This window comes from Aotus nancymaae, unplaced genomic scaffold (genome assembly GCF_030222135.1).
Source record: "Aotus nancymaae isolate 86718 unplaced genomic scaffold, 86718_ANA_hifiasm-v0.15.2.pri h1tg000018l, whole genome shotgun sequence".
Classification (NCBI taxonomy): domain Eukaryota; kingdom Metazoa; phylum Chordata; class Mammalia; order Primates; family Aotidae; genus Aotus; species Aotus nancymaae.
In genome coordinates, this window is record NW_026988430.1 from 6,405,520 (window position 1) to 6,417,761 (window position 12,242).

Here is a 12,242-nt window from a genome sequence, read left to right on the forward strand (position 1 = left end):
AGGGAGGGACAAGCTGACAAGTGGAATCAATAAAAATAAGAGAGCCAACTGTAGTCAAGGATGGGTGTTGTCTATACCTGTTTTTATTCAAAAAATGAAAATCCAGTTCCATGTTGTTTTTGTTGCCCCATCACTATATAACTGAAGAAATTGCTTTCATGAAATATTAAAGCAATATAAAGCCAAAAATGAATTTCTATTAATATGATAGAAATTCTGTTAATATGATTTGAATTAGTTCAAAGCTATGTGTTAAAGGGTTAACTTCCTTCCAAATGATGTGAAAGGATGTCTTATTTCTTCTGATATTGAACTGGCTTAGGAAAACAGACCTAAACTAGGAAGGTATATAAATGTGAGACTATTCCTTTTAATATTGGAAACTATATGTAGAGATAAAAACTTTGAGCTCATAATCTAGGATTTGATGAGACTACAAAAGGGCATCTAATCAAGTCTACTGCTCTCAGGAATAATTAATCCTAAAGTCTATCAAGATCTATAGTTGTATATTTTATTTATTAAAACCATGAAGGTAAGACTCTAGGAGAGGTACAGGCAGGGTTAGGAGCTCTGGGCAGTTTAAATACATGTCCAAATGTTTAGAGCTTAGATGAAAACCGTGTATTCAATACTATTCTAAACTCTTGCTATTTATTCATACTAATTTGACATCTAATAACTAATCAAGGCAATATTTTCCTTTTACTTTTCCTAGAGATTTATCCTGCAATCAAATACAGTCTATTGGAAGATACACATTTGAATCACTACCATTTTTACAGTCTTTGTAAGTTACAAATAAAACTTGATTACATTTGGAATTTTTATAAAACTTAATTATAAACATCTTTGCTATTCATTTTGAAATATGATTAAAATTTTACCAGTAGAAAGTTAACTAAAATTATATGCAAATTCTTTTTGTCTATAGCAAAGATTAGTGTGAACTTTTTTTTTTTTTTTTGCGATGGAGTTTCACTCTTGTTACCCAGGCTGGAGTGCAATGGCGTGATCTCGGCTCACCGCAACCTCTGCCTCCTGGGTTCAGGCAATTCTCCTGCCTCAGCCTCCTGAGTAGCTGAGATTACAGTCACGCACCACCGTGCTCAGCTAATTTTTTGTATTTTTAGTAGAGATGGGGTTTCACCATGTTGACCAGGATAGTCTGGATCTCTTGACCTTGTGATCCACCTGCCTTGGCCTCCCAAAGTGCTGGGATTACAGGCGTGAGCCACCGCACCCGGCCCTTAGTGTGAACATTATTACACAGATCATAGTGTATCATCAGAGAGCAGTGGTTCTCAACTGGTGTGATTTTGTAGTCAGGTGACATTTGGCAATGTCTGGAGACAGTTTTGGTTGGCAAAACTGTGGGTGTGCTCCTGGCATCTGGTGGGCAGAGACCAGAGATGCTGCTAAACATCCTCCAGAGTACAGACAAACCCCCACAGCAAAGAGTTTCGTTTTGTTTTTTTTTGAGACAGTCTCGCTTTGTTGCCCAGGCTGGAATGCAGTGGTGTGCTATCAGCTCACCACAGCCTCTACCTCCCAGGTTCAAGCGATTCTCCTGCCTCAGCCTACCAAGTAGCTGGGATTACAGGTACCCACCACCATGCCCAGCTTATTTTTTGTATGTTTAGTAGAGATGGGGTTTCACCATGTTGGTCAAGCTAGTCTCAAACTCCTGACCTCGTGATCCGCCCGCCTTGGCCTCCCAAAGTGCTGGGATTAAGGCTTGAGCCACCGAGCCTGGTGGCAAAGAGTTGTATAGACCAAAATGTCAATGACACTGAAGTTGTGAAATCCTATTCTAGAGAAATAAAGATCACTAAACACAAGTATTTACTGAGCATTCGCTGTTTTGTATCTAATGCACCACATGTGCAATGCTAAAGTATAAATCATAAGCTAGTATCGTCCACAGTGAGATTTCTTTAGTGCACAGAGAAAGGATTGAGGTTATGGTCCATCCTATATAAATTAGAATCACGGCAAATGATAAATGTTCTGAAATAATTTTTTTTTTCCTTTGGCTTGTGTCTTTTTTTTTGTAGAAATCTTAGTTGCAATTTACTCACAGAACTGAACTCTGGAACATTTCAGGCCTGGCATGGAATGCAGTTTTTACACAATTTGTAAGTGAAATAGAAAATGAATACGTGTGAACAACTATTTACATGTGAAAACCTCATACAATTATTGGTTAGCTGGGTATAAGCCCATTACAAACTCTGAAAAGTATGTCTTAAGATCCATTCGTTTTTCTCAAATGGGGAAACTAAGGCACAAAGGCCCAGAGCCTTACATAGCTTATATATGACTTGCTCTGCTTTTCCTAATTCTGACCTTTGGCATGGACAAGAAAAGGCATTAAACAAATGACCCTCAAATTAGCCTTGTTGACAGGCATGGGGGCTCAGGCCTGTAATCCCTGCATTTTGGGAGGCAGAGGCAGGCAGATCACCTGAGGTCAGGAGTTCAAGACCAGCCTGGCCAACATACTGAAACCCCATCCCTACTAAAAATACAAAAAAATCAGCTGGGCATGGTGGCACAGTTTTTTTGCTCCCTGGAGGACTTTGTGTTAAGCTTCCTTCCTTGTAGCTAAATGTTGCAGACATTTAAGCAGTTAGAAACTGTGCATATGAGCAGGAATCAAAGTTAAATCCAAAGCATAGGGCCAGGTATGGTGGCTGACACCTGTAATCCCAGCACTTTGGGAGGCCGAGGTGGTGGATCACCTGAGGTCACAGGAGTTTAAGACCAGCTGTGGAGCCATAGAAAAAAAAAAAAAGAAAAAAAGGAGATCATGTCCTTTGCAGCAAAGTAGATGCAGCTAGAGGCCATTATCCTAAGCAAACTATCACAGGAACAGAAAACCAAATACCGCATGTTCTCACTTGTAAGTGGAAGCTAAACATTCAGTACATGTGGACAAAGAAAAGAACAACAGATACCGGGGCCTACTAGGGGGCGAAGGGTGTGTGGAGGATGAGGATCAAAAACTACCTATTGTGTACTATGCTTATTACCTGGGTGACAAAATAATCTGTACACCAAACCCCCTGGCATACAATTTACCTATATGACAAACCTGCACATGTACCCCTAAACCTAAAATAAAAGTTAAAAAATAGATGGAGGCTGGGTGTGGTGGTTCACACCTGTAATCCCAGCATTTTGGGAAGCCAAGGTGGGTGGATCACATGAGGTCAGGTGTTCAAGACCAGCCTGACCAACATGGTGAAACCCCATCTCTACTAAAAATACAAAAATTAGCAGGGCATGGTGGCAGATGCCTGTAATCCCAGGTACTCGGGGGAGCTGAGGCAGGAGAATCATTTGAACCTGGGAGGTGGAGATTGCAGTGAGCCTAGGTCACACCATTGCACTCAATCCTGGGCAACAGAACAAGACTCCAACGGAGATGGGGTTTCACCACGTTGGTCAGGCTGGTCTTGAACTCCTGACCTCAGATGATCTGCCCGCCTCGGCCTCCCAAAGTGCTGGGATTACAGGTTTGAGCCACCTCACCCATCCAATAAATGGGAACTTTAACTAAAAACAAAAATTGTGGTAAAAGAATTGGTGTTAATTCTTCTTTAAATATTTGGTAGATTCACCAGTGAAGCTGTCTGGTCTTCGGCTTTTCTTTGAGGGAAGTTTTTTGATTACTACCTCAATCTCTTTACTTGACATAGGTCTATTCAGATTTTCTGTTTGTTAAGTCAGTTTCAGTAGTTTGTATCTTTCTGGTAATGTGTCTATTTCATCCAGGTTATCTAATTATTAGCATATATTTTATATAATCCTTTTATTCATATTATAATCCTTTTTATGTCTGTAAGAACAGTAGTAGTGTCCCCTCTTTCATTCCTAATTTTAATAATTTAGTGTTCTCTATTTTTTTCTTGGTCAGTGTAGCTAAAGGTTTGTCAGTTTTGTTGATATTTTCAAAGAACCAACCTTTAACTATGTTGATTTTCTCTGTTGTTTTTCTGTTCCCGATTTCATTTATTTCTCCTCTAATATTTATTATTTCCTAGCTTTGGGTTCAGTTTGCCGAGACCTTTTTTTTTTTTTTTTTTTTCCTAGTTACCTCCAGTGGAAGTTTAGGTGCTTGACTTGAGATTTTTGAAATATCTGTGGGCTGAGTGCAGTGGCTCATGCCTGTAATCCTAGCACTTTGGGAGGCTGCGGTGGGAGGACTGCTTGAGCCCAGGAGTTCAAGGCCAGCCTGGGCAACATACTGAGACCTCATCCCTACAAAAAAATTTAAAAATTAGCTGAATGTCGTGACACATGCCTATAGTCACAGTTACTCAGGTGGCTAAGGCAGGATGATCACTTGAGCCTGGGAGGTTGAGGCTGCAGTGAGCCATGATTGTGCCACTGCACTCCAGCCTGGGAAACAGTGAAACCCTGTCTCAAAAAATGAAAACTGAAAAAACAAAATATTTGTGGCCAGTTGCAGTGGTGTGTCCCTATAATCCCAGTACTTTGGGTGGCCAAGGAAGGAGGATTGCTTGAGGCTGGGAGTTGGAGACCAGCCTGGGCAACATAGTGAGATCCCAGCTCTAAAAAACTTTTTACAATTAGTCGAGTATAGTGGTGCACGCCTGTGGTCTCAGCTACTCTTAATTATATAACATTGTAGTTCAAACTAATACCAACTTTGTTTTAATAGTACACAAAACTTTGCTTCTCTAAAGCTCCACTCTCACCCCCTCCTTTATACTGTTATTGTCACACATTACATCTTTATACATTTTATGTTCATCACCTAGATTTATAATTATTGCATTATGCAATTATCTTTTTCTTTCCTTTTTCTTGAGACAGAGTCTCCCTCTGTTGCCCAGGCTGGAGTGCAGTGGCACAGTCACTGCAACCTCCACCTCCCAGGTTCAAGTGATTCTAGTGCCTCAGCCTCCTGAGTAGTTGGGACTGCAGGCACACAGCACCATGCCCAGCTAGTTTTTGTATTTTTAGTAGAGGCAGCGTTTCACCATGCTGGTCAGGCTGGTCTTAAACTCCTGACCTCAAGTGATCCTCAAGTCTCAGCTTCCCAAAGTGCTGGGATTACAAGTCTGAGCCACTGTGCCCAGCCAGTGCTTTTTATTTCTTTGTGCGGATTCACATTAGTATTCCTCATAGGGCAGGTCTTCTAGCAACAAAGTCTCTCAGTTTTTATTTATCTAGAACATCTTAATTTCTCTTCATTTTCAAAGGTAGTTTTGCCAAGTATAGAATTCTTGATGGAAGTTTCTTCAGCACTTTGAATATGCCATTTCATTGCCTTTTGTCCTCCACTGTTGTGTGTGGTTGTTTTGTTTTGTTTTTAGACAGGGTCTTGCTCCGTTACACAGGCTGGAGTGCAGTGGTGCAGCCATTCACCTCACTGAAGCCTCCACCTCCCAGGCTCAAGCAATCCTCTCATCTCAGCCACCTGGGTAGCTGGGACTACAGGCATGCACCACCATGCCCAGCTATTTTTAATTTTTTTTGTAGAGATGGGGTTTCACTATATTGCCAGTGCTGGTTTCTAATTCCTGGCTGCAGGCAATTCTTGAGCCTCAAGCCTCCCAAAGTGCTGGGGTTACAGGTGTGAGCAACGGTGCTCAGCACCTCCATTGTTTTTGGTGAGAAATCAGCTATTATCTTATTGAGGATCCTTTGTATGTGATAAGTTGCTTTTCTCCTGCTGCTTTCAAGATATTTCTGTCTTTGGCTTCTGTCAGTTTGATTTAATATGTTTAAATGTGGATCCCTGAGGTTTTCCTACGTGTAGTTCCTTGAGCTTCTTGAATATGCAGATTGTTTTTCATCATGTTTGGGAAGTTTGGGGCCATTATTTCTTCAAATATTCTAATTTTTTCTATTTTTCTTCTTCTGGGACTCTCATTATATGTATGTTAGTAAGCTTGATGCTGTGTTCCACAAACAGGTCTCTTGAGATTCTATTCACTTTCATTCATTCTTTTTTATTTCTTTTCCTCAGACTTGATAATCTCAATTGACCTTCAAGTTCCCAATTATTTCTTCAGCCTACTCTAATCTGCCATCGAGAACTCTAGTGATTTTTCTATTTAAGTTACCATACTTTTCAATTCTAGAATTTCTATTTGGCTCATTTTTGTGGTTTCTATCCCATTACTGATATCCTCTATTTGATGGAACATTGCTTTCATACTTTCCTTTAGTTCTCTAGTCTATAGAACTGAATGGTTTCTCTTATCTCTTTGAACATATTTTAAATAGCTGAATTACATCTGTGTCTAGTAGGCCAGGCATGGTGGTTTGTACCTATAATCCCAGCACTTTGGGAGGCTGAGGCTGAGGCCAGGAGTTCAAGACCAGCTTGGGCAACTTAGCAAGACCCCACCTCTACCAAAAATTTTAAAAAACTTTGTCTAGTAAGTCTAATATCTGGGCTATCTCAGGGACAATTTCTGTTTCTTTCTTCTTTTTTCTCCCTGTATATGGGCCATACTTTGTTTCCTTGCATCTTTCATAAATTTTTGTTGAAAATTAAATATTTTAAATAATGTAATGCAGCAATTCTGAAAATCAGATCCATGCTCCCGGGATTTGGTGTTACTGCTGCTTGTTAGAGTAGTTGCTATTTATTATTTAGTGCCATTTATTTAACTTATTCTGTAAAGTCTTACATTATTTGTCATGTGTGCCCACTGAAGTCTCTCATTGGTTAGCTTACTGATCAGCTAATGATTAAATGGAGATTTACTTAAATTCTTGGAACCGATAAGTCTCTCCTAGTTTTTGCCAAGGGGCTCTGTGTACATGGTGGGGCATACCCTCAGCACTCAGCCAGACAGTTTACAGCTATACCTTAGCTTTCACTTCTTGCTAGTGCAGAACCTCAACATCAACCAGGTGTGAGAGTTTCTGGACTTAGCAGGTCCTTCCTGCCCATGCTCACAGCCCGCCCTATGCATGTGCTTGACATTCCAGATTCCCAGGAAAATGTCTTATGGTTTTCTAGTTTCCCAAGGATATATCCAATTCCTGTGGACATCTTATTCCTCAGCGTTTCCTATTAAGCTTTTTGATTAGGATTTTCCCCCCAACTATTATCCACTGCCTCATACAGTTGCCATGTTAAAACGCTTTTCCATAATTGTTTGTTTTCCAAAAATACTCCGTGGAGAGGCTTTGCACTAGACAGTTTTCATTCTGGTCAAATAAAGACAAACCTTTCAAGTGAGGTCTTCCCGGGAACCACCAGACAGATGACATAATGACAGTTCACTGAGAATAAGGCTTTGAAGGAGCTCCAGCTCCATTCTGCTTGCGCTGGTTGGGGATGTGGGCTATTTTTCAAGGCAACTACTGAACTAGAGAGTGAGGAATGGTCTAAGGCAAGTTAACACAAATCTCCCTATTCTTGCAGAAATTATTCTTGAATAAATGCTCCTTGAGTTGCTGCAAGAATTTGGTTACATTTCTAGAGTTCTGAAAAAGTTCATTCTGGTCTATTTTTTTGGCCATTTTTTTCCCCAAGCCAAACTGTATCCAGCTTTATTAAAGATACTTTCCATAAACAATCATGGTATTTCAGGCAGGACATGGGCAGACAATCATTAACAGTATACAATAATTTTCAAACTCCCTTCTTTGATGGAGCACCAAAAATCAGAAAGCCACTATAAAACCCAATGAAGTCTTCATCTGATGCTCCGAACAGGGAAAGTTTAGAGTGAAGATTGACATTTCACATTTAGCATGTTGTTTAACAACTTTTCACAAGCTGACCCTGCCTTTCAGGAAGTGAAATGAAAATGGCAGAATTTATCTGAAGATCCACAATCTAGAAATTGAACCACTGCTCTTTTGACAGGTGCCATCTCAGTGGCATCACTGGCAAGTCCAGATTGCCTGACACACCGGTAACCAATGACTGGGGGTCAGGTCCCAAAAGATGTCTGGGCTTAAGGGAGTTAAGTCTATGCTGAAAGATGGAAAGGGAGAAGAGGACATAAAAATGAATTTGTTTTTCTATACCACAAGGATTTTGTGTGCCAAGGGGTCCATGTGTGTCAAAGTCAGAGAATCCCTCCTCCTGGGAGCCAAGAGGAAGTCTCTCAAAACTAGAAGGGAAAGGTGTTTTCCCCACATCAGTCCAAGGGAAAGGTGTTTTCCCCACATCAATCCAACTTTGCAGGCATTCTATTAATGACATATGCCCCTTCCCCCAAAACAACAGTGAAGTGTTCTGTGTGCTAACAACATAGCTTAAAAAAAAAAAGTAAAACAAAATTCTGCATTTTTATAAAACTTGATAAAAAATAGTGTTTCAAATTGTACAGTCAACAGAAGTACACAGTTATCAAAAATGCACACATTTCACTTGGCATCTCCAGCACCTTCGGCTTTCTGTGCCTGGTCTGTTTTGGCATCTCCATTTTCTGCAAGGTTATTCCCTTCATTGCCAGCATCAGCTTTTCACTTTTTCCCCTTGGGTACCTTCTTTCCCTTGTTTGCAGGGGCCTTTTTAGGCTTGGCTCTGGCTTTGGAGGAGCAGGTTTAGCAGACAACCTCGCGGATCTTCTCTGTGGTTCGTCCTTCACCTTGGCTTTATCTCCTTTAGCATCCCCTTCAGCCTTTCTCTTGGGTATGGTGGCGACGGAGGCGGGATGTAGGTGCTGGGCGCAGGATGCAGCGGCGCATGGGCTTTGGTTGGTCCGGGGGTCGTTCTCACCTCTAATTCTTCACACTGCTCCTTTATGGCTATTTGTTTGGTTGTTGTTGCTTTTATGAAGGGATGAATTTTTGGGTGTCTATTCCACCATTTTCACTGATGTCACCTACAACACGGTTTTAAATTTCTAAAGTCTCACCGGCCACATGTCTGTAGTCCCAGATACTTGAGAGGCAAAGGAAGAAGGATCCCTTGAGTCCAGGAGTTCTGGGCTGTAGTGTGCTATGCTGATTGGGTGTCTGCACTAAGTTCAGCATCAGTATGGTGACCTCCCAGGAACAGGAGACCGCCAGGTTGCCTAAGAAGGGATGTCTCAGCCCAGTTCAGAAATGGAGGAAGTCAGAACTCCCATGCTGATCAGCAGTGGGATCGGGCTTGTGAATAGCCACTGCTAGCCAGCCTGGGCAACATAGTGAGTGAGAATGTGTTTCTTTAAAAAAAAGTCTCAATGACCGTAGACTAATTAAATATTTAATCATAGGAAATGATTAGGGAAAAGAAATAAAAAGGGAAACTATAATTCTCTCTCTCTTTTTTTTTTTGCTCTATCACCCAGACTGGAGTACAGTGGCTCAATCTCGGCTCACTGCAACCTCTGCCTCCTGGGTTCAAGCAATTCTCCTGCCTCAGCCTCATGAATAGCTGGGACTACAGGCACGCACCACCACACCCTGCTAGTGAGAAACTGTAATTCTCATAGAGGCCTTCTCAGAGTAGATGAAGATTTAAAGGCATTTCTGTATTTAGTCTTCTCAAAATTAAGGCTGGGCCCAGTGGCTCACACCAGCACTTTGGGAGGCCAAGGCAGGCAGATCACCTGATATCAGGAGTTCAAGACCAGCCTGGCTAACATGATGAAACTCCCATCTCTACTAAAAATACAAAAATTAGCTAGGTGTGGTGGTATGTACCCATAGTCCCAGCTACTTGGAAGACAGAGGAAGGAGGATTACCAGAGCTTGGGAGGTAGAGGTTGTAGTGAGCCAAGATTACACCACTCCAGCTTGGGCAACAGAGCAAGACCCTGTTGGAAAGAGGAGAGGGAGATCGAGGGAAGGGAGGGAGGAAGGGAAGGGGGGAGGGGAGGGAAGGGAAGGAAAGGAGGAAGGGGAGAGAAAAGAAAGAGAGAAAGGGAAAAAGAAAAGAGAGAGAAAGGAAAAAAGAAAAAAAGAGAAAAAGAGAAGAAAGGGGGAGGGAAGGAGGGAAAGGAAAGAAAAGAAAAAAGAAAGAGGGAGGGAGGGAGAGAAGGAAGGAAGGAAAGAGAAAGAAAGAAAGAAGAAAGGAAGAAAAAGGAAAGGAAAGAAAAGAAAAGGAGGAAGAGGGGAGGAAGGAAGAAAAGGAAAGGAGGGAGGGAGAGGAAGGGAGGGGAGAGAAGGAGGGAAGGAAAAATGGAAAGAAAGAAGGAGGGAGGGAAATGAAAGAAGGAAGGAAGGAAAGAAAGAGAAAAGAAAGGGAAGGAAGAAAGGGAAAGAAGGAGGAGGGAAATGAGGAAAAGAAAGAGGAAGAAAAAAACAGTGGTGAGAGGGAAGAAAGAAAGGAGGGAGGAAAGGAGGGAAGGAAGAAAGGGAAAGGAGGAAGGGAAATGAAGGAAAGAAAGAAGGAAAGAAGGAACAAAGAAAGAAGGAAAGAAAGAAGAAATAAAAGAAAAGGAGAGGTGGGAAGGAGGGAAAGAAGGAGGGAGAAGCAATGAAGGGAAGGAAGAAAGAATGAAAGAGAGAAAGAAAAAGAAAGAGGGAGGGAGGGAAGGAAGGAAGAAAGGGAAAGAAGGAGGGTGGGGGGGAAATGAAGAAAGAAGAAAGAAAGAATTAAAAAAACCCATAAGGTTAAAGTAAACCCTCTTTCTTCATACAGATTAAACACATGAGTTCAAATTACAGCTTTGCTTCTTAATAGCTTGGTGACCTAGGACAAATTATGTAACCTCTCTGTTCCTCAGTTTCCTCATTTATAAAGTAGGGCAATAATAATATCTACCGTATAAGGTTATTGTGAGGATTAAATGTGAAGCGCCGATCATTTAATACCTGGCAGCCCAATAGATACTCGTTGTAGTAATTATTATTTTTATAATTTCTGCAAAAGTATGGTGATGATTCTTGGGTTAACCTAAAGGCAGATTTTCTTTTATTTCTTCCTGTTTCTTTTCTTTTTTTCATTCACTTTAAAGAATTAAAAAGAAAATAGATTCCAGCATTTTGGAATAAAAATTTGCATCAAAATGAATTTATTCTTTTTATTGACATATAAACAAAATGTCATTTGTTTATTCAATAAACATTTATTAAATGCCTAGTAAATTTCAGACATCGTGCCCAGCACAGGGATCACAATGACAATAAGGTGTGGTGTCTTCCCTTAAGGAGCTGATAGTCCAGGAGACTGACAGGTAGACAAGTGATTACATGAAATGTAGCAAAGGCTGTGATGTGATACAAGAATACAAGTGGGAGTATGTGATAGGAGTATGGTTTTGACCAGTTCCTCCTCTTAGATTTATCCCTTTTTCTTTGGCTCTAAAGCAAAAGAATTGGTCCTATTTTTTTTCTTAACTGTGCAAATTAAACCATAAATTTTAACTTTATAAAGATAAGACAAGCGGCCAGGAACAGTGGAACACACCTGTAATCCTAACACTTTGAAAGGCCGAGGTGTGTGGATTACCTGAGGTCAGGAGTTCGAGACCAGCCTGGTCCACATGGTGAAACCCTGTCTCTACTAAAAATACAAAAGTTAGCTGGGCATGGTGGCGGGCACCTGTAATCCCAGCTACTCAGGAGGCTGAGGCAGGAGGCAGGAGGATCACTTGAACGTGGGAGGCGGAGGTTGCAGTGAGCTGAGATCCAGCCATGGAGGACACTAGAAACTGTTTCCTACAGAGTCAGGGCTTCCTACTAGCATTGTCACTTCTGGGGTTTTTGACCTGAAAAGTTCTGTGGCATATTTTTTCTTTGTTTTCCATTTTTTGGTTTTTCTATTTGTTCCCCTCTTTCTCTCCTCTGCTTTATCTTCTAGAGACCTAGGTAGTTCCCAGAGGAATAGTGCTTTATGGAGTCTAATGGTGATTTATTGGGTAAAAATAGAAAGTGATTTTTTTTTACCTACACGTTCCATACCAAAAAATGAATATAAGCTTTTCATGCAGTTTCATACATTGAAAATGCAGGTAATTTTAATTCCTTGTTCTTTTCAGAATTCTCAATCGCAATCCTCTGACAACTGTTGAAGATCCATATTTGTTTAAATTGCCAGCATTAAAATATCTGTAAGTATTACAGTACTCTCATGAGTCATGAAATGATTTATGCTCTTTTTAAGTTTTTCATCAATGATTAAGTATTTTGCATTTAGGCTAAAAAGTGATAATTTAAATTTAACTGGGTTATTGAAAAAAAAGTTATTGGCAAAGAAAAGGATTAAGAAAGGATGTATAATGGTCAAGACAGCCAGCAGGGGAAGAGGACAGTGTTGAAGAACCCATATAGATTTGGAACATGCAGACACGTGGAGGAATATTACT

The 12,242-nt window shown here is 40.8% G+C and overlaps 2 protein-coding genes across 13 annotated transcripts in view; one reads left to right on the plus strand and one right to left on the minus strand.

Moving 5' to 3' along the window:
• The window catches only part of LOC110568042 (COP9 signalosome complex subunit 3-like), a 108,243-nt gene that overhangs the window by 51,762 nt on the left and 44,239 nt on the right, over nucleotides 1-12,242 (minus strand). The window lies entirely within an intron of this gene.
• LOC135275723 (leucine-rich repeat-containing protein 37A3-like) overlaps nucleotides 1-12,242 on the plus strand; it is a 36,928-nt gene that overhangs the window by 9,614 nt on the left and 15,072 nt on the right. For 2 of the 3 annotated variants that reach the window (XM_064378176.1, XM_064378177.1), the window contains 3 exons: nucleotides 719-790; nucleotides 2,058-2,138; nucleotides 11,916-11,987. In XM_064378176.1, coding sequence (XP_064234246.1) covers nucleotides 719-790; nucleotides 2,058-2,138; nucleotides 11,916-11,987 — 225 coding nt within the window. The remainder of the gene's footprint in view (nucleotides 1-718; nucleotides 791-2,057; nucleotides 2,139-11,915; nucleotides 11,988-12,242) is intronic. The other variant, XM_064378178.1, reaches the window with a different exon arrangement.